Raw genomic sequence first — 26,697 nt, 5'->3', positions numbered from 1 at the left:
ACTGAAGAAGTGAGGAAAACTTGAGAAAACATGGCGGAGAGCGGAGCGTCTGTGTGATTGGGTTTTAAGCGACTTTACCTCAAGACCTCCAAGAGTCGCAGGACTTCTCAGCCTCCGGATATGTTGTACACCCGAAGACTCTTCGCTGAGATATTTTAAAGGTAAAAGGCCCTTTTCTGGTTTATATACGGCAGCCTGCATGGATCCAGTGCCCGCCGCTGGCACGCAAAGTTCAAAGGCGTTTCTTATTCGAATTTTTTCCGTTCCACCTTAAATGCTGCGGCAGTTACATTGTGGCGCCTGTGAGGCGCCAGAATGTAACTGCCGCAGCATTTAAGGTGGAACGGAAAAATTCGAATAAGAAGCAAACTCCAGCTTCGTGCAAACAGCTCCCAGTTCACATCACATAGTCCACATTTGTTCTGGTTTTTGTTTGGTTTATTGAGTTGTCGAGTTGTTGAAGCTGTCATGAATCAGCGAATCAGTGTAAAGACCCAGCCTAACCGAGGAATCCAACCTGGACCTCAGTCAGATGCTCCAGTAGCCTAACTTCCCTAACGTTTGTGAACATGAAGGAACATTTCCCTGCTTTATATTGCATGTTAACCTAGGAGTACTAGGAGTTTTAGTTCTGGAACGTTACTGTTCCTGCCCCAGCACACCTGGTTCAGCTCCTCAGTAGGCCATACAGGAGCTGAACCAGGTGTTTTGAGGCAGGGAGTTCATTCTTATGACTCAGAAGCTTTTATTGTGTAGGCCTGAAACTAATTCTTCTGCTCAGTCAAGAGTTATCTTACAAATATATCCCAGTTTAAGATTATATTTAAGTTAGTATTAATCATGTTAAACTAAGTTTGCATTAAAGGGACATTCAGGCTAAGATGAAGGTTTTAACCATTGTAAAACATGCCTACATGTTTAAACATTTAAGCATCTTACAGCAGTCGCTAAAGTCAGATTTTCACATTTAAAGACTAAGAAATCCCCTTCTGATGACGTATCTTGAAGGTGGGAGGAACTTACGAAAAACTACAACTATTTTGGAATGGATTTTTAGGGATGTTTAGGATTGTTTTTGTTAACGAGTGCAGAACGAAGGCCAGTTGTTAACATTACTGCTAGGAAGCTGTTCCTTGGCAGCTGTTTAACTGTAGAAACTGTATTCAAATCACCATTACAAAGGAGAGAGCATACTACATATGACTCCTCAGATGAGGATGACGAGCTAATGTAAGCAACTTGGCTGTGTAGATACCTTACTTCAGTTTGGCCTCTTTTCTCTGCCTGAAATGGTTAAAAACATATCAAATATCACTTATTACTGAAACTGAACACAGTATCACTGTGTATATAAATCACAGTGTAGATGATAGATCAGCCAGCACTACATCTCAGCTGAACTCTGCCTTAAGCTTCATCAGAATCACTTTATCCGCCAAATACAGGGTACATGATATTTGTCTTGGTGAAATTGGTACTTGGACCTAAATGGACGATACAGACCACAAATAGAAAACAAATACATCCCATACACAGCCAACAAAGCTGTCACAAAGGAGGCACTGCTATGAGAATTCTGGGCCGATGACTGATGTTTTTCACACACCTGTTGATGCTGTCTGTATATACACATTTATAAATGTGACATTTATTTCTGTAGGGTTACGCATGCAGTAAAATTAACAGACATTTTGGTGCAGTAGCCCAGTGTCACCTAAGCATTCTGCTAAGAAACTGTTGACAGTACAAAAGTTTGAACACTTCTGGTCAGATTATATGTCTTGTTGATTTTCTAAGTCATAATAAGTTAACACATCCTCTGCAGAAGAATACAGTTAAATATTTCAGTGCACAATTTATGTAAAATATTTATATAAAATATTAAATGTGCCATAGTTTCATCTTGTTTTTCCCCTCAATATGTTCCATCAAGCAAATAAACAGTAACTGTGTAATAAAATGTGCAGTAGTGTGTTCTCTGTAAAGGATGTGTTCATTTATTTTCACATAGAAAATCAACAAAGCATGTAATTTGACTGGGTGCCTGAACTTTTGCCTAAGACTGTATGATTCCTGAATCATTGTGCATCCTGAGGTATCATGACACACACACATATATATATATATATATATATATATATATATATATATTATATATTTATATATGGATATATATTTATATATCCAGTATATAAATTAAATGTACAGGGCATTTGCTGCAATATAGATTCGGTGGAATGAGACAGTAACAGGTGCAAATGGTGCAAAAGGATATAATTAAGGATGAGATTAATGGATGTTGCTGCATGCAGTTGTAATATGTGCAAAATGGGGTATCTGGTAAATTAGTCCACTGGAGTGATTCCCAATCCTGCAAAGTTTACTGATTTTGTCTATGTGTTAAGACCTTCATGAGGTGCCTTAAGTGAGGAAAGTACTAAACTGTGCAGGGGAAGTCCAGGAACAGGAGTACATTGGCCTACTTCATGGAAAGTACCTACCTGGTGAGGATCTGGTGGAGAAAGTGGACAGAGCAGCCTCTGTGCTGCTAATGGCTTGAGAGAGCGGCTAGGCTTCTGGGAAAAAGTCAGTCACTGAAACACAGTGTATAGATCTCATAAGGCCCATCTAGATTTGCTCATGAAGGGCTGCACTGGCAGCAGATTAAACCAGACCAATTCATAAAGACTTTGCTGTTGCACAGGCACTGTAAACCTGCACTTTCAGCGGTGGTGGAGATTACAGATTACAGGCTTAGAAATTGAGACATTATGGTTCAGCATTCTTTCTTCAGCTTTTCATAATGCTTGAATAGAGTGTTTATTGATAGAGTGTCCGTGCTGAAAATGAGATTAGTGTGATTTTTGTTAATCGCTAAAGTAGGACTGCAGCTACAGTTATATTTTTGATCAAGTAATCTGCTGGGTATTGTGATGATTGATTGACTAATCAGATCAACTGAGCAATAGAAAAAGATTTCTCTAAACGGTAATAAACCATGCAGATCTGGTCAGTATTTTAGTGTAGAAGAAAATAAGAAAGCTATTTAAAAGGTCTCAAAAAGTTTGTGGTCATCAGGCATCAAAAAGCTCTTTCACACGGCAAGAGAGACAAGTAGGCAGTAGCAAACCATGATTATTAGAGCTGGGCCTTCAGTTTGGGCCATAAATGTTAAAGCATGACAAAAATTAGAAAAAAAATACCTCTATAGTAATGCTAATTTTGGTTAGCTCCCCTATGGGTTTCTAGTTGTATGTTAGCCCTAAGCTCATGGCAATTCACATGAACATTTTTTGACTGTTTTTGATTAAACAAAGGCTTTTGACACTTTTATTTGAAGGTTTTACCTTGCATGTTGCAGTTTTGCACTGACTTTTGGTAAAAAGTCCAAAAACTAACCAAAACCTGGTGGGGTTACGGCACGTGTGTACAGCTGGGGGACGTATTTAGGACTTCCAGAAGGCCTAGAGTAACTTCTTTCTCACAAAATTGGTCCCATGTATTAGAAATCCAAACATGATTAGTTGATTCCGCTGTCAGTTCCTGATTTTGTCATTGTTTAATGATGTGTTAGTGGTGATGAGTCCTAACCAATGGGACAGCTCGATTGGCTGTATGTACCTAGATACCCCAGAGAAAAAATCCTGATTGGACAGTTTTCTGTTGAGCAGTTCAAGATTTTAATCCTGTTGTTTCCAACCAAATCTTAACAGAGAAATAAGAGCAATGCTGTAGTACTATAGGTTGAGTTTAAAGACATTGGACTTATTGGCCTAGAACACCTTGAGCGTTCCTCTTTGCCAGTAGGACACCTTAATATGCATTATCTTCATGTAAATGATCAACTCATCATTTAGATTTCACATTTTAATAGCTTTGTTAGATCCTGTGGTCTTGTTTTCAGCACATGCAATATACAAATTGAAAACGTTGCTGCCACCGAAACCTATTTGTATTGTGGAAAAAACTCATTGTTGGCCGTCATTGTTGGCCGACGTGTGACCGAGATAAGATTCAGTGCTACTTGAGTCAGTCTCTGCATGCTTGTTTTGCTTCAAAAGCTGATAATTAAGTTGATTTCCTCATACTTCCCATGCCTTTACCTGCTGTTCGCTCACAGTAGCGTGCAGATACTTACAGATCATGAAACTGGACGTAGGTAAAGGTTAATGAGTACTGTGCTTCGTTCCTTAAGTGTGTGAAATAGTAGCTACTCTCGTGTGTGTATCTGTTTTTTTTTTTTCCTCTCTGATACACGCACACACACACACTCACACTCATCTCATGTTTCCCTGACGCTTTTCCTCCATCGCTTCCAGTCTGTCATACAGACTCTCATTGGAAAAAAGACGTTACCTTCTCCTTGCTTGGTTTCTTTTTCTTTTCGTTTATAGATTTGACTCTTACTATGCATCTCAATGGATACGAGCATGAAAGACGAGGAGCAGGCTTTTTATGTCCGTTCCAGGTAGGAAGTTTGTTATTTTAAAAGAACAATAACCAGTAATAACAACTTTTCATTTTATTTATATAATCTCAAAGTGCTTCACAAAAAAACACTGCGCTCTAAATGACAGTAATAGCATGATTACAAGCAAGAGAAATGAGCCGCAGTACTTCTAGGCATGTGCTGACTTAAACTAATATATTTTAATACTTCAATCTTTCAAACTTCCAATACTAATATTCCCAGGAATGCTCTTCCAGAGTTTAGGAGCTGTGTAAGAAAATGATCTTCCACTAACTGAGCTGTAAGAGATCCTAGGAGTTTCTAGCAAACCTGCCTCAACTAAGTGCGGAGGTCTGGACGGCCTTATGGCCCAGATCAGTAAGATATGATGCAGCTGTACTGCTTTAAATGTCATAAGCAAGACTTGTAATCAATGTGAAACCTCATAGGAAGCCACTGTTAACCAAATAAGACCAGCGTATCTACATTCTTTACCTGGAAAGATCACAGGCTGCTGCATTCTGAACTATTAGAGAGACTGTAGTAATAGGAGAAAAGAATGCTATGACTTCTCTCTCTCTCTTTCGCTCTCTCTCTCTTTTGCTCGCTCTCCTTCAGAGAGAGGTATTTTTTCACACCTGGCCTTGTTTATCTGCCTTAACAGAAAAAACAGCTCTTTAGATCGCCACTCCGATTAGAATGTCATGGTGATCCTGTCTGGTATGCGTCCGTATTAGTATTATTTCTTCTTTCACAGCCTCTGAATCTGTCCTTCTTTGAGTTTGTTTCTGAATGAATTGTGATCTATTAGGATAAATCACAAATAAAAAACTCCACATCAGATCAAATGTGTTGCCTCACAGCACTCTTTTGGAGCTCAGTTGCCTCGAGGCGCACCTGGTTTCCAGCAGAGAGACCCCGTGTGTGAAATGTTATACATTTCCGTTGGAGAGGCTGGTGAACCAGAGCTCTTTCAGCCAGATCTGTTTGTAGGGCTCTACTGTTTGAATGTTTAATGGCTGTATTTAAACTTTAATGCTCAGGAGCTTGTGGTGTTGGCCCTCTTTTGTCTCCTCTGTTGACTCCACTCCTCCAGCCTATAGAAAGAACCTCTTCCAGAAGCTCACCTGACAAGAAAGTCATGATAGGCATGATATGAACCCACCAGGATGTGAATAAGATACACTAAGAATAAGTGTAATTCCTTTAAAAGGCCAACATCCTTCACTACATCAGTCTCTTTCATTATAAAAAAAAAGCCAAAATGCGGCTGTGCTGTTGTGATACAGTTAAATGAGCATGTTTCTGTATTGTGTCCTTACATAATGCATAACTGTTGAGTATCTGAACTAGACATTTCCAGACGCTGGGCATCTACCCTGGTGATGGTCTGCCAGGCCTGTAATAAAGATATTTTCAGTTCCTACTTGTTTTCGGGGACTTCAGTGTTCTATTCAGGAAGTGAAATGCTGCTCAGTGAAGTTCATGTTGACTGGTTGACTTGGCCAGTCAGGAACATTTTACAGTGTGGCACTGGAGCTCAAAGCCTCCTTTAGTAGTAGCTTATGCAGATCATTGTCCTGCTGCAAACTGAAGCTCTGACCTCTACGTTTTGAGGAAGTTGGTTGGATACAAGAAGTTAAGATGCTTCTATTCACCTCACAGTTCATCCTTCTGCTGCAGTCAGAACATCAGTATAGGCAACTAACCATAGCACCATGGTTTACAGATGAGGTGGCTTGCTTTGGGTCTGAGCTGTTCCATTTCTCTACACTTTTATGTTCAGTCCATTACTCATTTACATGTTCATCTCTCCATACAACTCTGTTCCAGAGCTCTCAGGCTTTTATATGCACTTTAGAATAATTTGTAACCTGGCCTTTATACGCTTGAGGTTTATCAGTGATTTGCATCTGCTGATAACCCCCCTGAGATCATCCGGGTGGTTTCTTCTCTTTATGGTGGTCTTTCACACATCTGTGCCCACATCCTGGTTAACATTCTTCATGTAGTAGTTTTTCTTCCTGGTTAAAGGCCAGTTATGGTTTGCTGTGGGGTGCCATGTCTTTTGCTTTTGCTAGGTACACTATGCCGTTCATGCTTCTTAATAATGTGCTGTACAGTTGAGACTATGGTGTTAAAATTAATGGTTCCTTAGTGTTTCTTGGCTTGGATGTGTGGTTCTAAGAGATGCTGATTGGTATAGAAAGTTTACATTGTGTGGCGGTTCTCCAGACTTTTAAAAAGTTTTCTCATTTGCAAATAAGAACCAACATGGAAAGGAACCAAAAGTGGTTTCTTCAGTGGCATAGCCCTTTTTGGTTTCATTTGTCACCAGTATTTTTCAGAGTGCATGTGTAGAATCGTGTAGTTAACTCTTTTGTCCATGAAGTAATGATTCAGTGCCATGACTAACTAGCCACTTATCCAGTTACTTGTATACTTGCTCCTTTATTGAAAACAGGCTGAAATTCCCACATGATTCAAAATGAATAACCTCTGACTGAACTTGACAGTCTGTGGTTCAGCTTCACGCTGTTTAATTTCAAATCCAATGTGCAGAACCAAAGTATTGTAGGCTGCTGTTAGTCAGATTGTGCTGCATACAAAGAAAAAACGCTGATCAGCACTTCAAGAACAAATCCAGAACTATCTGGGTGGAGTGCAGCAGTAAAAACAGTGGTGCATATTTGAGTGTAATTCAGTTGGACTGGACATCACTGGAACAAACTCATCAGTAAGTTTTCTTGCGAGTGTTTGTGTGGTGTGGTGATCAGTGGAGCGACTGCTCAGGATAATCCAGAAGCTGCAAGTCCTGCACAACACCTAAAAGTTATATCGGAGCATATGAGGGCCGGCCATCGCTGAGGTCACTTTGGGCAAAGCGCAGGATTTACTGTGGTCAAGTGGATTTTCCCAGCTTGGCCTTAGATGCCTGGCAACTCCCCCGATGAAGTCTTGTTCTCCATGACACAGTTGTTGGGCAGGCAAGCTTAATGGCAGCCAGGAACACTAGAGGCATTGAGATTTGCAGTCTTTTCCTAGCCCAGCTTATTAACGTCGCAATTTTGTAGTGTAGTGGAGCATATTCTTCTTTAACTTTGCACAAAGAAAAGAAACAGAAATAGAAGCCATCATTAAATGGACTCTGATTTCCCAAACTGATTGCAGATGAATTGTTCCCAAACTAGCCAGCTGGAGTGAAAAACTCTGAGTAAGGATAAATGGTATGAAAATGGTTATACACCAGTTTAGGGGTCGGCGATTTAACGATAATGATTATTGCGATAAATTAAGTCACTGTCACTTCACAGAATCCCTGGTATTTACAGAGCAGTTCTTCATTAAAATAGGGACCAGCTGTAGAGAGCCTGTAAACAGCAACCACTGGTAGGACACAAAACGAGCTGATTGGATATTTGCCCAATATCCTGTTATTTATTCTTTAACAATTGTTTGATTTTATCTCCTGCTGCTATAATGTTTGAATAAGCGCTATAAATTGCTTAAAAATGGCACTACTGTGTGTTTTCCTTGTTAGCAAAGCTAAGAAAAGCTCAACATTGTGGTATGTACTGTGTATCATAAAAACGCCTTCAAGTATCTCAATATTGTGTTTTGTTGTCTATTCTAACCCCAGTTTGGTTTTCAGCTTGTCCCACATTCAGATACTTCTCAGACGTTTGGAGCTCTGACAGTATTTACCATCTTTCTGGCGAACTGTCTTCCGTCATGAGATTATGATTCATACTTGCATGAGATGCCGTCTTTCCCAATGTCTGTTGCAGCAACTTGCACAGCTGCAAGGAAGAAGTGAAAATGAAACGATACCCTGATGAAGGCATGTAATGCTGTAGGCCTATGCTGAGGATTATGAAATCTATCCATATATCACAACTCTAAACCTGCGGTTGGACTGTGTTGATTCTCCTGGCCTTTATGACTCTTACTGACACTTTCCAGTCAGAAGCTTATAATTACAGTACCTGAATGTGGCATAATAACCCAGTACACAGCTTTTATAATAGTATAAATTTCTAAACAGGATAATTAATTTTACCATCCAGAAAATATCAGATGGTGCAACCACACGTTAATAAACATATTTTAAAGTTATTTACGACTGCTGAAAACTTGTATGAACTAGTTTTATTGGACACCTGTACAACCTGTCTCTGTACGCAAGATTATATATATATTAAAGAAATGGGTCTTATTATAAGAATAATGCATTGTCATGGTTTTCCTGGGGTCACACCGCCTGACTTGTTAAACTGAGCATGACCTTTTTTCAGTTTTTATCTTTCAGTATTTGTGAAAAGACTACTGGCATTAGACCATGAAGGTCACTTGGGGTCATAATGGAGTACCTTACCCGCACTTTTTTAAAAGGTGGAATAATAGTCCTTTTCATGTGTTTGCTGTGTATCATTCAAGCTTAGCTCTTTGCCACTTGTTGTCAAATGCATATTCCCGTAAGATGTCTGCATAATCTTTGTGCACATTTGCTGGTGATTAGAATTGACGGCTCGCAGCAGGTGTTCGGAAAAGACACAGGCACCCTGTTCTGCTGTGACTGGTTAAGCCAAGCTTACCATTGACCTGCTGTTTAGTGTACGCAACCTCAAGTTCCCCTCAACACAAACGTCAACACAGCTAGTCTCCTCGAGTCGCGCCATGGAGGATAGGAAGCGCTGTTGCTTAGCCAGGGCTAGGTGTTTTGACAGGTCTGTGGAAGCCTCTCAGTAGGAGTCTGTCCTGCGCTTGGTGGAGTTTGGTGACGGTCCTGTAATGGGCAGTAGGAGCTGGGTCACTAGGCTTGTCCCAGGGAGAACGGAGGGGCACATGCATCGCCACAGAGGAGAGAGGGTCATCAAAAAGATCGAGATGTCCCTGTTCAGGAAGTGTTTTGAGAGTTACAAAAAGAAGAAGAAGAACAAGAGGTAGGGTACGGCTTTGTGTTGTGAAACGTTGTGTAAATGAAAGGCTCTGGTAGTTTTTTTTAGGGATTAATAAGCTTTGTGTGGTTTTCTATCTGTAGGTCTGAAAGTTTTATCTTGCTCTCCCTATAGTATGTTTTAGGGTGGAGTTTGTGTTTTTATTTTTCATTTAAATATTTTAAAATCCTCCGGTAGCTGTGGACAGTTTACGTGAATGTATTTTCATTAAAGAAAGCTGAATCGCTTCCCTCTTCCCTCGCTGACTGCATTGTGGGCTTGTCGCTAAAACACACACAGGTTGAGGTGCAAAGAGGGAAAGTGTGTGCAGAGCTGTAAACCATTTCTGAGCCCAAAAGTGGCCTCATTTTTATTTATTTATTTTTTTTTAATAAACGTAATGATGTCCTGCGCTTTCAGTACACTACATTTTTTTTTCTTTTTTTTATCAACCGTTATATCTCCCGCTCAGGGTGCTCTCAGGTGTGTGACTGTGGGCGTTATATAATCCGTTACTGCGCCACACATCAACAATCGTGTTGGATGTCACTCAACTTATTTGCATAAAGCTCGTCCAGAAGGAGAGAGAAGAGAAATCAGGGTGTGCAACAGTTTGATATGTCAGTTATGTGAATATCTCACCGAGCTGTGGCACATCACAACATGCAGTGTTTCATGTAAAGCAAAAATTTCAAATAAAAAGGCAAATCATTTTGCATGACGTCGTTGTCCACGTCACAAATACGCTGCTTAAAATTTCAGCAGCCCCAACTTAAAACACCTTCCTGCATCTGCTGTCTTTTATTTACATTTGTTGGCCTCAACCCAACTTGCAAACGTGTCCAATTCACATTCTGTTTGTGACATAAACACGGAAGTGTAAAAGCAAACAAGTGTAGTAAATAGTTGTCAAATAACCGCAACCAGCTCAAATAGTTTTGATCAGGTTCTTATGTAATAATTGTAAGAGGCCAGTATAAAACTAAAGAACCAAACCACGACTGGCTGATCGATTACATGTTTACAGTTCTTTACATTCATAAAGCCCACACAGGTACATGTACAGTCATAGGCGAGTTTACAAGTTTTGTTGATTTGCTGAGTGAAACTAAGTTAACACATTTATTAAACACACGTAACTTTTTTTCTAGTCACTTTTTGTATTTGATTCTCCAATATGCCAGTATGTTAAATTCAGCAAATCAACAGTAACCGTGCATTGAAATGTGCAGAAGTGTGTTCTCTGTGGAGGTTGTGTTCACTTACTTACTTTCACATAGAAAATCTACAAAACATGTAACTTGACCAGGGGTGCTCAAACTTTTGCACACGACTGTATATATGATACATTTTCCATGTGTCATTAGTCTTCTAAAGCTTTGGAAGACTCCTAAATGTTGAACCACAGCTAGTCGGGGAGATAAAGCGTAACGACGTCTAACTTGCGTGAGTAGATATGTGTGTAGATAACCATCCTCTCTGAAGACTCTGTGTAGAACACTGAGCTCTCTCGACAGACCCCACAACACCCCACCCCACCCAGGCCTCGGTAGGATGTATATAATTTTTAGTAGGAGAACCCGTGAGCTGAGCACTGTTCAGGAAAGCTTTGTCTGGACGTTCTTAATGCGAGTCCGTACTTTGTGTGTGATTGCGTATGTGTGCGTGCTTGCATGTGAGGCAGGCTCTGAGGCGAGGAAGTACGTGAGATAAGGAGATGCCTTCTGAAAAAGAAAGGGAAAGTCTATGGTAAATAAAGCCGGTTTTTCGGCTTGGCAGCCGGACTCCGGATATGCAGCATGGCCCTGTTTGCATTCTTTCAACGGTTGACGCAGTTTTGGAGACTTTCCAAGCATTTTGTTTGCCCCACACACACACACACACACACACACAACCCCCCTTTCCTGGCTGTGCGCAGTTTGGATGCCAAAGTCCATTCACTCAAATTCTCAGAAAGAACAGATTTCTGTCAAGTCATTGTCATTCACTGTTATGATGACTCTTTTACCATAAGCAAGCCATGGAGGCGCTGATTGACGCGTGTGAGCAAGTTTAGACGCGTGATACAGGCCTAAAGATCCAACAAGTAAATCATTTTTTGAGTTTAGTCCTGTTACAGCAATCCTGGAAAGTTCTAAAGAACAGGTAGAGCTGGGCGATATGGAAATAATATCATATCACATTACTATAAGAGCTGTTCATGATACACAATATGGCAGTATTCATTTTTTTTACATCTTATAAGTTGGAACAGACAAAAAGGGACCAGAAGTGGAAAAAAAAACAAAAAAAACTAACAAAAACAATCAATACAATGATTTGTATTAAACATTCACATCCTGTGCTGCAAAAAAATCCAGTTATACAGCACTAATTTTGCTCTCTTTGTAGTGAAATATGCAGCTGGTCAGTGTTTTAAGTACAGACAGTATCACCAATATACACACGAAGCATGTTGCGATTGTGATTTATCACGATAACGATAGATATTGCCATATTGCCCAGCTCTAAGAACAGGCAGTTTGCATATCATTATAATAGTGACAAACCATGACTATCAAAGCTAGGCCTACAGTTCAGGCCATAAATGTCAAAACTCGGTCAAAACATGAGGAAAAACCCACCTCTGCCATAATGCTAACATCTACTAGCGTCCCTATGAGATTCTAGTAGTTTGTCAGTGCTAAGCTAACATTGCATGAACGTTTTTTTGGCTGGTCTACATTAAACAGACGTTTGAAGCTTCTAAAAGATGCTCCATGTTTTACCTGAATCCTGTGACAGACATAACAGCATATATTTTACCTTGTAGCAGATTCACAGTAACTGCTGATTAGGCGGCCTAGTCAGTGAGGGCATATCTATTACATGCAGAAGGTCTAAAGTGACATTTTTCTCACGAAAATTCGTCCTGCCCACTGGAAATCAAAATGTGATTGGCTTAGCTTTACATACCTAGATACCAATCTAGAACTACAATTTTCCCCCTGGTATTTCAAAAATGTAACCCTTTTTTTTTCCATCCAAAACTTATAAACAATGAAACAAGAGTGGTACTTTAAACTCTGTGCTTGCAGGGTTCAAATACAAGCAGGTTCTTTTGCATGAAAATGGAATGGTTTACTATCCTGAAATAATGACTTATTGTCTTGAAATATTGACTTAGTATCTCAAAATAATGACTTATCAAAACTTTAACTTAATATGTTGAAAATAATGAGTTATTTAATTTCAAGAACATAAAGCAGTAGTTCCAGATATTAAGTAATAATTCAAGAAAATAAGTTATTTTAAGATATTATGTCAACATTTTGTGAAAATAAGTCTTTATTTTCTTTGTTTTGTTTTTTCTTTATTTAAGTCAGAATCCACATATTGCTGCCAGAAACAGAGAAAAACATTCCATACATTTTTCTGTGACCAATTCAAATCAAGCAACACCCAATGTCTGGTTCCCATGTGTTTCCTTGTGTGTATACCCAGTAGGTTTAGCACCACCTAATGTTGCAAACTGTGCAACCTGGCATATACGCATACATAAACATCTCATAATTTAACAAAATATCTGTACCTATTATAATGGTACATTTGGACAGTCCTCATATACCCATGACACTCACATGTTAAACAGATTAGTTAAAATGGAATGTAAGCCTATGGACAGCTTATAATTAGACTTTTTATTTTGTTCATCAGGATGGAGGCCTCGTGTCTGGAGCTGGCTCTGGAGGGCGAGCGCCTGTGTAAAGTGGGTGATTACCGGGCGGGCGTCTCCTTCTTCGAGTCGGCCATCCAGGTGGGCACGGAGGACCTGCAGATCCTCAGTGCCATCTACAGTCAGCTGGGCAATGCCTACTTCCACTTACAGGACTACACTAAAGCGCTGGAGTTCCACCGCCATGACCTCACTCTCACCAGGTGTGTTTAGAGAACGCTCTACAGCCGCTGTTCACTGCACTCTGATTTTCTGTGGTTTAAAGGATACCAATGCATCAGCAAGAGAAGGAGTTTCCTCTGCCCAATCCAAAATCCTACCTTGTGCTCTGTGTATTTTGATGAATGTGTGCTTTTATTATGTATCAGGTCAAAGTTGTTAGAGGATTGATTTGATGTAATATGAATCTTTTCTAAAATTAGATCAAAATTAGATAAAAAATGGACAGATGTTGCATAGCTAAAAACATTAGTGGCAGCCCTCTTGAAATCTGAATTTTTTTAGTGATTTATAATGTCATACAGTGTCATAAATCACATAAGCAAGTGTATTTGAGATTACTTAAAGCTGTGCTTGAAGTAATGTAAGTTTTGGGGATTTGGAGGCCTCTGTGGTGGAAATGTGCGGAAGAACATTTTGTAGTGTGGGTAGAGTGTGAGTGCAGACGTAGGTGAGGTTGATTGTTTAGACAGAGGGGCTATTTTTAACAGATGCCAAAAGTCTGATAAATCAATGCGAATACAGTTAATTCAGTATAATTAGTGTTTTGAACAAGACAAGCTATCCAACCAAAAACCTTAAATGTATTAATCATAATAAATATGATTAGTGAAAAGATCATGTTAAACATGACAAATTTATTTTTGACCACAAAGCAGAAGAAGAAATATCCAGACATTAGAAGTTAAATGCACATCATGGATGGATCTGCATATAAAAACTCGGTTGAATGTATATAGAGGGATGTGGATTTCTGTCTGTTCACTTTAGGAGACTTTAGTCAGAACACAGTGTTAAAACTAACCCCTCCGTGTGGAGGCTGTACTTAGTTACTATAGGAAAATGAGAAGAAGCATCTTCTCCTATTTAAATGTATAAAATATCCATGTTACATTGACATTATATTAGTTTATGCCTCGCTCCACTTTAGTACAGTGAAAAACTAAAGCAACTTTCAGTTACTGAACATGCCTTTGCTGATGGACTGCGATTGGGGTAAGGGGGAAAATTGTATACATTAGATTTTTCACTATAATCTGAATATATATAACTTTTTTGTTTTTATACATGTATTTTTTTCTCAGGACTATTGGGGATCAACTGGGAGAAGCCAAAGCTAGTGGCAACCTTGGAAACACACTGAAGGTTCTGGGTCGATATGACGAGGCAGCAGCTTGTTGCCAGAGACACCTGGACATTTCTAGAATGCTTCATGACAAGGTGAACGCTGTTCTTGTTTTTTATTTTTGTTTTTTTGTTTATAGCACTCGGTCAAAGGAAATGACACATCCTACCTGTACAGCAGTGGTTCCCTACCTGGTCCACAGGAACCCCCATTTTTGCTCAAACCCCACTTTCTAACACGTAGGGAAGAAGGAAAAACATGGACCATCGTGGGAACCATGAGAACCAGATTGTGGCCCACTGCTCTACAGGGAACAAACTTAAATAGTGGATTTTTCTTCTAAATTTACTGCAGAATTTTGATTTATTTTATTTTTAGTTTTAACATATTGGAAAAAATAAAGCATAATATAGTAACTGTAAACCTAGTAAACTTTTGCACAGGCCACATTTTATGTCTAGTTTTTCTTCTATTATGTTAAATTAGGCAAATATGCAGTAATTGTGTATTCACATGTGCAGAGGTGTGTTTTCTGTAGAGGATGTGGTGACTTATTTACACTTACAAAATCAACAAAGCATGTAATTTTACCAGGTGCGACCAAACATTTGCATATTCCTGTACTAGCAAATGCTGTGCAGTAGTTGTTCAGTTTAAATCCTTTTTTAAGCATTCTAAGACCATGACTGAAGACTATTTTAGTAGTCCATAAACTTAGTTTAAGTGCTAGGCGTTGATCCATTTTAGATGTGTAATCAGTAGTGGCTGTTTTTCTCTGGAATTAACTGGTTTGTGTGTGTGTGTTGTGTGTGTGTGTTTGTGGTATGGTAGGTGGGGCAGGCACGAGCGCTGTATAATTATGGGAATGTGTACCACGCCAAGGGGAAGAACATATGCTGGAGTGGTATTGACCCGGGAGACTTCCCTGAGGAGGCACGCATTGCTCTAAAGAAAGCTACGGAGTACTATGAGTAAGTGTGTGGAGAAGTGTGTGCTTTGTTTCTTTGTATGAACTTGTCAGCTTTCATTCACTGGAAACAGAGCAAGCAGATAGGGTCTTTATACAACGATTTGCTGAGCAGAACAAAAACACATATGTCATTAACTTTTAAAAAAAAACAAAAACAGACATGTTCTGCAGAATCTGTCTGTGCATGATTCATGATTCAGTGAGTCAAATAGTGTGGGTGCAAGAGTTAGTTCACTGAGTCACTGAATCAGTTCACATTCCTGCCAGTTCAATTACATTAGTATTCTAGTAGTAATCGCTCCTGTGCTGCCCACAAATAGGTACAGTACTGAGTAAAAGTCAGAGACTGCCCTTCATTAATGAAATTTCCAGTCAAAACAGCCACTGAGTACAAGTTATTCACATCTCAGCTTCAGGAAAATTATTTTACAGACAATTACACAGAAACTTTAACAACTAAATATAACATCAGTTTTTTCAGTATTTAGTGTGTCCACTCTTTACTTTATTACAGCTTCTGTTCTTTTCAGGAGACTCACTTTTAGTTTTTCACAGAAATCTGCAAGGATATTTTTCCACACCTCCACAATTCAAGTCTTAGAAGTTGGTTGCACTTTATGCCTCTCATGATCCACATAATCTCAAACACATTCAATGCAGTTGAGGTATGGACTCTGGGCTGGTCAGTTTAATGTTCTGATCACCAGCAACTTCTTTGTTTTTCTTCTTTTTTATCTACTTTTCTCAGTAAGAACTTCTTGAAAGCTACACGTCCTTTAAGTGTCATAGCACTGAGTTGTCTTCTCACAGTGGAAGGATGGACAGAAGCACCTGTGGATGTTTTCAGATCTGAAGCAGCTTGATTTTCTCCTCTCTCTCAAAGATGAAAGCTTTAAGTGCTGTTTATCTGAACGGGACAGTTTTGGTGGTCTGCCATGTCTTGCATGGTTGTCATAGTTTCTTTATTTCTGTTAATAATTACTTTTTTTTGTATGACTTAGCTTTCTTATACAGTTATGATTTTATTTTCTAATTTGCTTAGAAAGATCTCCTGAAACAAATAAACAACTTGTACTTAATGGCCATTTTGACCAGAAATTGTTTTTTTTTTGCACAGTATTGTACAAAGTTATTATTATCCAAATTTCTGATATTGCATTACCAAAGTTCGCTACAGAAACAAACCTCTAAACTGAATTGAAGGGTCTGTAAATCAAAGCCACACTTGGATGCAACTTAGTTGTTCACTGAGGCCTTGTTTAATTAGTATTCAGTCTCTGGGTTTAAACCATGGAATCATTCCTCTACTAAATACTGATAACTATATATCTAATTGTGTATCCAATCTTTATGAATTTTCTTGTGTTTAAAGAGCAAATCTGTCCATTGTGAAAGAGTTGGGGGACAGAGCGGCGCAGGGAAGAACGTATGGTAACCTTGGCAACACGCAATACCTGCTCGGGAACTTTCAGAATGCTGTACTTGCCCATGAACAGGTACCACATCTCTCAAAGTGAACTGACATTATCTGCAGTAAATATATGAGCTTTAGAGGGTGTTGCAGTAGCGGTGCCGTCTTATAATATTCAAACAGAGGAAGGAAGAGTAGAGTAAAACTGTACTGCGCTGTAATGTATGATGCATATGCTTTGTTTTGGTTTGCATTTGTAGCGTCTCCTCATCGCTAAGGAGTTCGGAGACCGGGCTGCCGAGAGACGAGCTTACTGCAACCTGGGAAATGCTTACATCTTCCTGGGCCAGTTTGAGGTGGCCGCTGAGCACTACAAGCAAGTTTGATGCTTTTCTGTTTTCCATACATTTAGCATAATTTAGCATAAAGGTCAGCTGGAAAGTCAAAAAGGAATATCTGCTTTTTCACACTACTGTGAGTTTCAGTCTGTGTGGATCATTTTCAAAGAAATTTTAGTTCAACACATTTAGAGGATGTGGTCAGTCATCTTTGGATCTTTTCAATCTTTTGGTCAGGGTATTAAGGCTTTCTGGGGCCCTACCGCATCTGTGCTCTTTTTAAGCATTTGCCATTGACATACGTAAAATGTTTACTGATTTCTCGTGTTTTTGTTTATTCCTAAATATTAAGTTTCCCTTTGTGAAACCTGCTTTTGTATTTTTCTTGTTTGTCCTTGTCCAGAGGTGAAGTTAGGCTTAGTAATATGAGCATAGCTAACTGACAGCAGCTGTCTTTGTCATAAGTCATCTAAAGATTTTGCAGTAAATTCACAGATGACCTAAAAAGACAAATCTCGATCGATGCTGGCATGTTTATTAGTAGTCTTGGTAATGGGGCCCCCTGGTGGTCAGGGCCCTGCGCTGCAGCACCTAAAGCACATTAAGTTAGAACACAGCCTGTTTGATGGTGTTGATAGAATAGTTTTGACATGGTGGTTTTTTGTGTTGGGGTTTTTGTGCAGACGGACACTGCAGTTGGCCCGTCAGCTGAGGGACCGGGCAGTGGAAGCTCAGGCCTGTTACAGCCTGGGCAACACATACACACTGCTGCAGGACTATGAGAGAGCCATCGACTACCACCTCAAACACCTCATCATTGCTCAGGACTTAAAGGACAGGTACAAACATCCTTGTAGAGGTGCACATTTTGGCAAATTCTTTTGAGCCGTTACTGATAGTCATTAGTCGGACAAGTAATCATTAAGTCCAAAATCAAGGATGCAAGCCATCAGAATATCAGGAATAAAACAGATAGTTCTGGTTCTGAAATCTGGCAGAGCCATGTTCAAAACCACTTTATAATACTTGATATACACACGCACACATCATCTGAATTCTGTATTAGTGCACTGAGATATTAAGTGTTCCTTCTATGGAGTGAGGAATGTAGTACTGATAGGTGGGGCCAGAAATCAGCACATAAATGAAGTGAATGGCCTGAAATGGTACCAAACATCCCCTACATAAAAACCCAGTTTTGTTTAAGCAGAGGGGCTGAAACTGTACGTTCATGATTACTTGACTGACCAAATCCAAAAAAGTAGATGAAGTGACTGGAGTACAGAATGATGGGCTACTGAAAGATCTACATTCTAAATGTAAATTAAGTTATATTTAACACTCATTAATAGCCCAAGTTTAAACGAACATAAACGCTATCAGCATGTCTAGCTTTGGCTCAGTGTCCCTCAGGAGCTCTCTATAATTTTACACACTCGTAAGTAGGGGTGTGGGAAAAAATCGATTCTCAGATGCATTGCGATGCAGACGTGAACGATTCTGAATCGATTCACAAAAGTCAAAAATCGATTTTCTAAATATTTAATTTATACTGTAATGTTGACGGAACGCAAAGGGCGGAACCTGGAAGTGGGTAAGTGCAGCGCCCGGGCAGTCTGTGGCGGCACATAACAAAAACACTACTGGATGAGTGAGAAATCCGACCGGCTCCCTCTGCATTAAAAGCCAGGTTAGGTCAGGATTCACAACACAAATGATAAGAAGAGCCATTTTGACCTTTCAACAAAAATCAAACCACCTCGGCAGCCACGACATTTATGTCCAGTATGTCGCAGTATGTGTTAATGTCCTGCTATAAGTTAGGTAAAAATATAAACGAAAACGCGGATTTACTTCGCTCTGCTTTAAGCTTTAGCTATAGCCGCTTTCCTTCCATCTCCACCAGAAAACTTTTCCTCTAAAGTAGATCAGTTTCTTTAAAACGTCTCTCAAAGTTTTACGAGGCTGAAGTCGCTTCTTTAAGTCGCTCCAGCTTCTTGTTCGAATTTTCCTGTTCCACCTTAAATTCTGACTGAGGTGCCGTATGTAAACGCGGCACCATTTATGGTGGAACGGGAAAATTTGAAAGAGAAGCGACTTCATCTTCACAGCTTTTTAGTGTTTGACAGTCTTTTTGACAGCTATTTTCTTTAGCTTGCCAGGAAACCAACAGCAGCGCTTATGAATGCGAATGACGCATCGTTGCTATGTGACCTGCAGTCTGCACGGCAATTCTCAGTCGTTGCGAAACAGGGCTTTCACGCTATGTTGCACACGTCCCGAAGATATTTTACTGACACAGCGACCCCCCCGTCTCTACAATGAGACCAAAACCTAAGTTATAAAATCACTAAAGAAAACGGGCAGGGTGGCTGTAACATGTGCATGGACATCTATCATCACTGGATCTTATTTCACCGTAACTGCGCATTTTATCACAGATGAGTGGCAGCAGCGTCTCATGTGCTCCAAGCAATAGCAGTGAATGAGAGCCTTCTAGTTTGCTTGCCACATCACTTCCATTTGATTTATTAATAAAAGATATTGGACATAAATGCATTATGGATCATTACAAATACTTTGCTTTAACAGTACCAAGTCCTCAGACAGTGAGAAAATAGAAATCATGTATAGAAAAAAAAGATGCATCGAGATGCATCGATAATCGTTTTATAATCGCATCGCAGCCCTCTGAATCGTAATCGAATTGTGAGGTGCCTAGAGATTCCCACCCCTACTCATGAGTGATTTCCTCTCACCACTGTGCATCACACTTTCTCTCTAAGGACACAGACGAAATAACTGTCTGTCTTAACCACTTGCAGATACTTGCATTTGATATGGAACATTGTTGCAGTTGTGTTATCATCTTCTGAAAAAGTGGTACCAAATTTTTAGCTGTGTGCTTCATTTTTAGTAAGCTTGTCTAGCAAAACCGTTCAACAGCTTTTCTCAATTTTTTTAAAACTTTTTTTCTCACTTTTTCAACATTTTATGAGGTAACCTAAAGAACATTAAAGTTTACCAGTGATTTAATGCTTAAAGTGTATTTTGGGGCCACTGTATCATTTGTTTAAATAATCTTCTATTCATCACCTTTTCTTCCTTTCACAATCATTAAACTATTGCTAAAGGTTTGAGTGCTGACATCACTACACGGGGGGGGCAAAGTTTGGGATACAGCAAGTAGTGCTTAGGTCAGAAAAATGTCAAGATCCAGAGAGTTTTCTATTTAAAATCTATACTAATGAGGTTATTGCAAACCAGCTAAAAAAATGATGGGCAGCGTAAACATCAGCCTACTGTTGTGAAGTAATGATGTTCTCGACACAACAAGCTCTCAGGACCAAAAATAAGTCGAGACATGACCACAAACCACCCATTATCACTTCCTCAGACACCTCAGCGAAAAACACAACCCCTGACCACCAACCAAAACACACACACACACACACACACACACACACACATATACACACACACACACACATAAAACACACACCATTATTCTGTCCTTTCTGTTGTAATGTTTTGGTGTGAGGAGGATTGTGATGATTGTCTTTCAGGCTATAAAGGCCACAGGTATTTATTTCTGTATGTTGTGCACTTTTCTTACTTCATTTAGTGACTCTCTTTGGTGGTCTCTTTCCTCTCCATTTGTGTGTGTATAGGATAGGAGAAGGCAGAGCCTGCTGGAGTTTAGGGAACGCCCACACTGCTCTGGGAAACCATGAACAGGCCTTACATTTTGCTCAGAGACATCTGGAGATTTCCAAAGAGGTGTGTGTGTTTATGTATGTGTTTATGTATATGTTTACGTGTGTGTGTGTGTGTGTGTGTGTGTGTGTGTGTGTCTTTTGACCATTTAAGTGATAAGACCTCTGGAATGAGATTTCATCTCCTGCAGGAAATGCTTTGTTTAGAGTCCGGCTGAGCACTACTCAGTGCTTTCTTACATCACGCATTACCAGTTTATCTGCCTCTGTATTATGTAGTGACTATTAAGCTGTGGTCACACTGGACTGTGGCCTCACTGTTTTCTTTGCCAGGCTATAGCAAAAGCCATACAGGGATGGGCAGTCCTGGTGTGTTGTGGTTTTAGAGGGAACATGGTATTCAGTGAATCGCTAAAGTTAGCTTTTTTTTTTTGTTGTTGTAAATGTAAGTGACAAGTGACATTGTTGACTGAGGGGCAATGTGCTGTTTAGTTTTTGTTTTTTTCTTTTCTTTTTGTTTGTTTGTTTTTTTTTCCAGAAAGAAGAAATCCAGGTGAATACGTTTTTCACCAGGCTGGACGATTAAGGGTGTTTTTTTTCTCTGACACCATCCCTTTTTATATATATATATATATATATATATATATATATATATATATATATATATATATATATATAAAATGCAAAACACATTTTTGTTCCCATTTCACTGCAGTTTGATAAAAACTCCAGGATTTTTCCTAGAAATGTGTCACACTGCTACAGGCGAATGGTGCTAACACCAGATACTAATGTTAGGATTCTTTTTGTTTGTGTTTTGCAGGGACTCAGTAAAGTCTTTTCAGTAAAAAAGTGTTGTGTTTATATTTTCGTTTAATCTAGTAAACTGCTTTTTTACCCTGCTAAAAATCGCAGGACAGTCGTTTCAAAGTTCTGTCTGTCTGTCTGTCAGATTGGGGACCGCAGTGGGGAACTGACAGCCAGAATGAACATGTCGGACCTGCAGCTGGTGTTGGGTCTGAAACAGAACAACACCACCAACAGCAACAGCAACAGCTCCGACTGCACGGATGGCCATCCCAACAATAACAGCAGTTCACCAGGTAACTTCATTCATTCGAGCACCGGTATATCCCTCATTCCTATTTCATTCTTTTCCATTTCTCCTTTTTCCCTCACATAAAGCATCTTTTTAGCTTGCTGCTAACACAACGTCAACTGCTATTTCTGTTATGTCAAGACACCTACACGAATTAGCATTACGCTGAGTGACTGAGGGAAGCTGGCTTTTAAGGTTCTGACAAAGAGCTGATGGATCAAATCAGAGTTTTTAGAACATTGGAACATTTTCCCTGTCAGGTCTCAGAACCAACTAGCTGAAAAGTGTTTTCTGCACCAGACAAGTATTTGATTAAAACAAGGCTGCTACCCACAGCACCTGACGCTTTTTTGCAGGAAATTAACTGACATCTGTGTGGTTCTGGCTCTGCAGGCACAAAACCCAGATCAGGCCGCAGACACAGCATGGAGAACATGGAGCTCATGAAATTAAGTCGTGACAAGAGTCCTGTGAGTCCACACAACATACACAACATTACATGTACACATAACTACACCAGTCCAAAGAGAGTTATGATGTAAATCAGATCATTCCTTTTGCCAGTAATGTGTGTTGTGCCGTTCTGCTCCTTAATTCCGTGTCAGCAGCGAAAGACCTGATCTTTGAACAGTGGATACTTGAGTACACCAGTTTGCAGGACAGTTAGAAGAGTTAACTAGTGAGCTATTTTCTGTGTTGACATTATGGAGAGTAGAAAGGAGTTTGAGGAACAAAGAATGAGAATAGACTGAAACACAAAATAAGATCAAGGCATCTTCTGCCTTGTGATATTGCTTTCATTTTCTGAAATCAGATGTCACTTTTTCATTAAATCGGATGCCTTTTCATTTCTTCAGGCTTCAAAATACTATTTAGAAACTGCTTAAAACCAAACATTAAGATATTAAAATCAGTAATATCAATATTGAATGATGAGGAAAAATATACAGGGATTTTTGGCTATATTGTTTAGTCCTGCATTACAAAGTGATAGAAACACATGGAAACACAATCAGTAACCGTTATCTTCCACACATGGTTTGCTTGCGTCTTTGCCTACCAGGGGCCAGCCAGGGAGGAGGACACTTCCCCTAAGCAGGCCAAAACTTCCCCCTTAGCCAAAACATCCTCCAAACTGTTCTTCATCAGTCGCTTTAAGGGAAAGAAACAGAAGGCCAATGGAACCAGCCCCACTAAAATGAGCCCGACCAACAGCACCAGTCCACGTACACCTGAACTGGATCCAAAGGTGCTTAATTATTCGTCCTTTGATTCTCTTCTTCTATCCTTCCATTCACCCATTATTCATTCATGCGGTTATTATTTTTGACACAGTCTCAGAATCTAGCAGTTCCCCTTCCTGCTACTTGATTTACTAGTTAGCAAAGAAGTCTTTAACAAATCACTATTCATAGTTTGTCAAATGCTGTAAAGAAGTTGAGTTTGACTTCTAGACCTTTTGCCTCTTCCTTGACTCTAGCACGCGCCAGACACTCTGGGCGACGAGGGCTTTTTTGATCTTCTTAGCCGCTTCCAAGGCAACCGCATGGACGACCAAAGGTGCTCGTTGGAGGGCGGCTTAAGTCGCACCCCCACACCCTCCTCTCCTTGTGAAACCCCGCCTGTAGCCAGCAGGAAATGTGAGTTAGCCTGACCCTGTGACCTTGGTGACCTTTGTGTTACATGAATACCTGTAGGGCAGATCGTCTTAAGGTAAATAAAGCCATGGCCTGGGTTAAAAGGGATTTTCAGTGAAGAATAAGTGTTAGAGTGCAAGTCTGTCCAGGACTTGGCTTAACTTGGTGACTGATAAAGCGCCTCTTAGGCTACGTTCATATTACCGGGTCGAAGTGCCACAAATCCGATTTTTTGCCCTACTGTGACTCAGATCTGATGTTTTCAGGGCTGTGTGGACATGCAAATCTGATCTTTTCAAATCCAACCTGAGCCACTTTCATATGTGGTCCTAGATCGGATACGTATCCGATTCATGGCCATGCGACCTTAATGTGATGCTCAGATCGGAATTCATGTGCTTTTTTCCACTGCGCATGCACCGTCATTCAGCGTTACCATGGCAGCAGCGCCGAACAGAAGTTAAAGCCTGTAAACGGTGGAAAAGAAACACATTTCACCTTTTTCGCCTTCATCTCGCTCCAATAATGAACAGCTGAGAGCTGATCAGAGTTAATTATCCAAGCAGCGAAGCTCGTTCTGACCATTAGTTTGTTTGCTGATGACGCACGTGATTCGTTCACGTGACGTTACTGAGTAGAATATGCGCATGCGGGTCATTTCAGGATGCTGGTTCGTTCAAATTAATGACAAATTTGAATCACTTACCTAAACAAGTGTGCACCATCCTGTCAAAGAGATCGGATTTGAGCAAAAAATCGGATTTGAGCAATGAGGCGTGTAATGTGAACGTAGCTTCAGTGTTCTTACTGTTGTGTGTTGCTCAGTTTCTTTTGAATCAGTTATTTCAACTGGATTCATAAAGCCTTGCTTAAACATTTTATGAGTGCTTTCACATTACATTTTCTAACATAAAATCAAAAAGCCATATTCAAAACTAGTATAAACAAGTATTTGGAAAACTTTTGTTTTTATTGCTAGTTTAAAATAATAAAATTTAATTGAAATTTAAGCTGAGTCCAGTTTGGAAGTGAAAAGTATTCGCACTTGTAATATGACTGATAAAGACTACAGTCTGTTTAATGCCTTTATACTTTCTCTCTTAGCTATTTCCACATCCGAAGTGGAGGCCTCCGAACAGCCTGGTCATTTCCTAGATCTGCTGGCCAGCTCGCAAGGCAGGCGGCTGGACGAGCAGCGGGCCAGCGTGGTCAGCCTGCCAGGCCTCCGGCTGGACCAGAGCAACAGCCAGGATGTCCTCAGCCAGCTCATAGCCAGTGCTGACAGCAAGGAGCCGGACGATGACTTCTTCGACATGCTCATCAAGTGCCAGGTCAGCAAGAGTGGATTTCAAATGTTCACAGTTTTCCCTTTAGCTCAAATGTAATCAGTCAGCCAAGATGGGTTTGGTGTCTGAAGTTTGCTACTTTAGTTTAGCGGTATAACGCTATTGTAGCTAAGGAGTAATGGGAACTTATACCCCACCAATTAGCATCATGCATTGTGCATTAAAACGTGGGGAATTGTGTTCTTTGCCGTGGAACTTAATTTAGCTTATTTTCAACGTTTGCCTATAAATGTAAGCCAGTAAATTTATCACAGATTTGATTTGCATTAAACAGTTCATTCACAATAAATCTTCTCGCAGGGCTCCCGGCTGGATGACCAGAGGTGTGCCCCTCCCCCTCCTCCGACGCGAGGCCCCACTGTACCAGATGAAGATTTCTTTAGCCTCATCCTTCGTTCGCAGGCCAAACGCATGGACGAGCAACGCGTCATACTGCCCTCTGACCCCAGCCCCACGCAGCTCAATCCAGACTGAGGCCGCACATGAGAGGAAGCACCCGAACAGAGAAGGAGGGCTCCAGCACCCAGAGGGGCTCATGAATTTCCTCAGTTCCTCAATGACAGTAAAGAAGGCCTTGCTCCAGTGAAAAATCAAAGCATCCCAATGTAGCAGTGGTGTCTGTTTTTCACTACATGAAGGACTAAACAGTTAAAGAACATTAAAACCCTAAAGCCTGATCGGCCACTACAGCCACAGCAGTCCAGTACTATAGCTGTGCTGGAAGGTTAAAATAAATTAGATGATATAAGCAGGAGCTAATCAGCAGTGGGATTTTTTAGGATCTTTTTTAGGATCTCTCTTATTTGCTGTATGGAGACGTGGTGGGGAGTTTAGAGGGGCTTCAGACAAAATGATCACCTGGCCGCCATCTCGTCCTCAGGGTTCTATCATACACTGACTTGTATCTCTTTTCATATCGTTTATATTCCGCTTGCTATCCTGAGGGGTTCCTGGATGTTACAAACTGTTGTCAAATGAAAAGGACAATACACTATTAAGGAAAAAAAGATTTTCATGAACCGTTTTCATGTAATCAGGGATAGTCTGCCCCATGTTTCTTTTTTGACTTGCTTTATGTATTGTTTCATAAGTATGTTTACAAAATTTTAAAACAATATTCTTGAAGATTTTTTTAATGAATTTTAGAAAAAAAGGCTTGAAAACATTTGTCAACATTTGAATTTGTTGTTACACATAAAAAAGGTCATTTGGTAATGTACAATTGCTCGTCTATTTTTACATGGTATTTTAAGCACGGAGAATAAAACAAGTTTCATTGAGGGCCCTGATTTTATCAGATTGTTTTCTTACTCTCTTTATTTTGCAGGCTTCCCTTACAGAAAAGTCACGTATCGCTGCTGTCGGAACAAAACCTTGTATCTCCAAAATGGTAACCTTACAGGAGAAGGAAAAAAACAATGTAAGTTTAATGTCAATGGAACCAGATTTTTTCTAAGTAATTTTGGGCCGTTTCTTTTGGTTCCTTCTTCATGAAATTTAAATACAATGTAAAGAATAACAAGCGTTTTCAAATTATGCCAAACACTGAAAAAAGGTTTTGTCCTGACAGCAGCGATATATTTCACATGTGAAGTGTCTAAAAACCACACCATTACAAGTAAACACATGTAACATTATGTGAAAAATACTGTTGGATCTCGTCAGGGAAAAAAGGTATGATCTTGTGCCGTTTCAGGGCGCAACGTCACATGACTTTTTTTTTGTTTTTTTTG

General features: G+C 39.9%; 1 protein-coding gene across 1 annotated transcript; it reads left to right on the top strand.

Moving 5' to 3' along the window:
- The first annotated feature begins 14 nt into the window (after positions 1 to 14).
- Positions 15 to 25,992, top strand: gpsm2l (G protein signaling modulator 2, like). The gene is made up of 14 exons (XM_036592121.1): positions 15 to 161; positions 13,084 to 13,305; positions 14,407 to 14,542; positions 15,279 to 15,418; positions 16,790 to 16,913; positions 17,089 to 17,204; positions 17,850 to 18,005; positions 20,838 to 20,946; positions 21,835 to 21,985; positions 22,375 to 22,451; positions 23,045 to 23,230; positions 23,462 to 23,621; positions 24,723 to 24,949; positions 25,265 to 25,992. Exons 2-14 carry the CDS (start codon positions 13,085 to 13,087, stop codon positions 25,436 to 25,438), a joined length of 1,977 nt encoding a protein of 658 aa, XP_036448014.1. The 5' UTR covers positions 15 to 161; position 13,084; the 3' UTR covers positions 25,439 to 25,992.
- The last annotated feature ends 705 nt before the right edge of the window (positions 25,993 to 26,697 follow it).

This window comes from Colossoma macropomum, unplaced genomic scaffold, assembly GCF_904425465.1.
Source record: "Colossoma macropomum unplaced genomic scaffold, Colossoma_macropomum, whole genome shotgun sequence".
Lineage (NCBI taxonomy): Eukaryota > Metazoa > Chordata > Actinopteri > Characiformes > Serrasalmidae > Colossoma > Colossoma macropomum.
The sequence above is the reverse complement of the archived record's forward strand: the minus strand, read 5'-3'. Positions and strand labels throughout refer to the sequence as shown.

Bases quoted from the DNA above. Each gene is read 5' to 3' on its own strand.
- gpsm2l (XM_036592121.1), top strand. From the start codon at position 13,085: ATGGAGGCCTCGTGTCTGGAGCTGGCTCTGGAGGGCGAGCGCCTGTGT. The intron at 13,306-14,406 runs GTGTGTTTAGAG...TTTTTTTCTCAG, and splicing joins CATGACCTCACTCTCACCAG to GACTATTGGGGATCAACTGG. The intron at 20,947-21,834 runs GTGTGTGTGTTT...TCTGTCTGTCAG, and splicing joins ATCTGGAGATTTCCAAAGAG to ATTGGGGACCGCAGTGGGGA.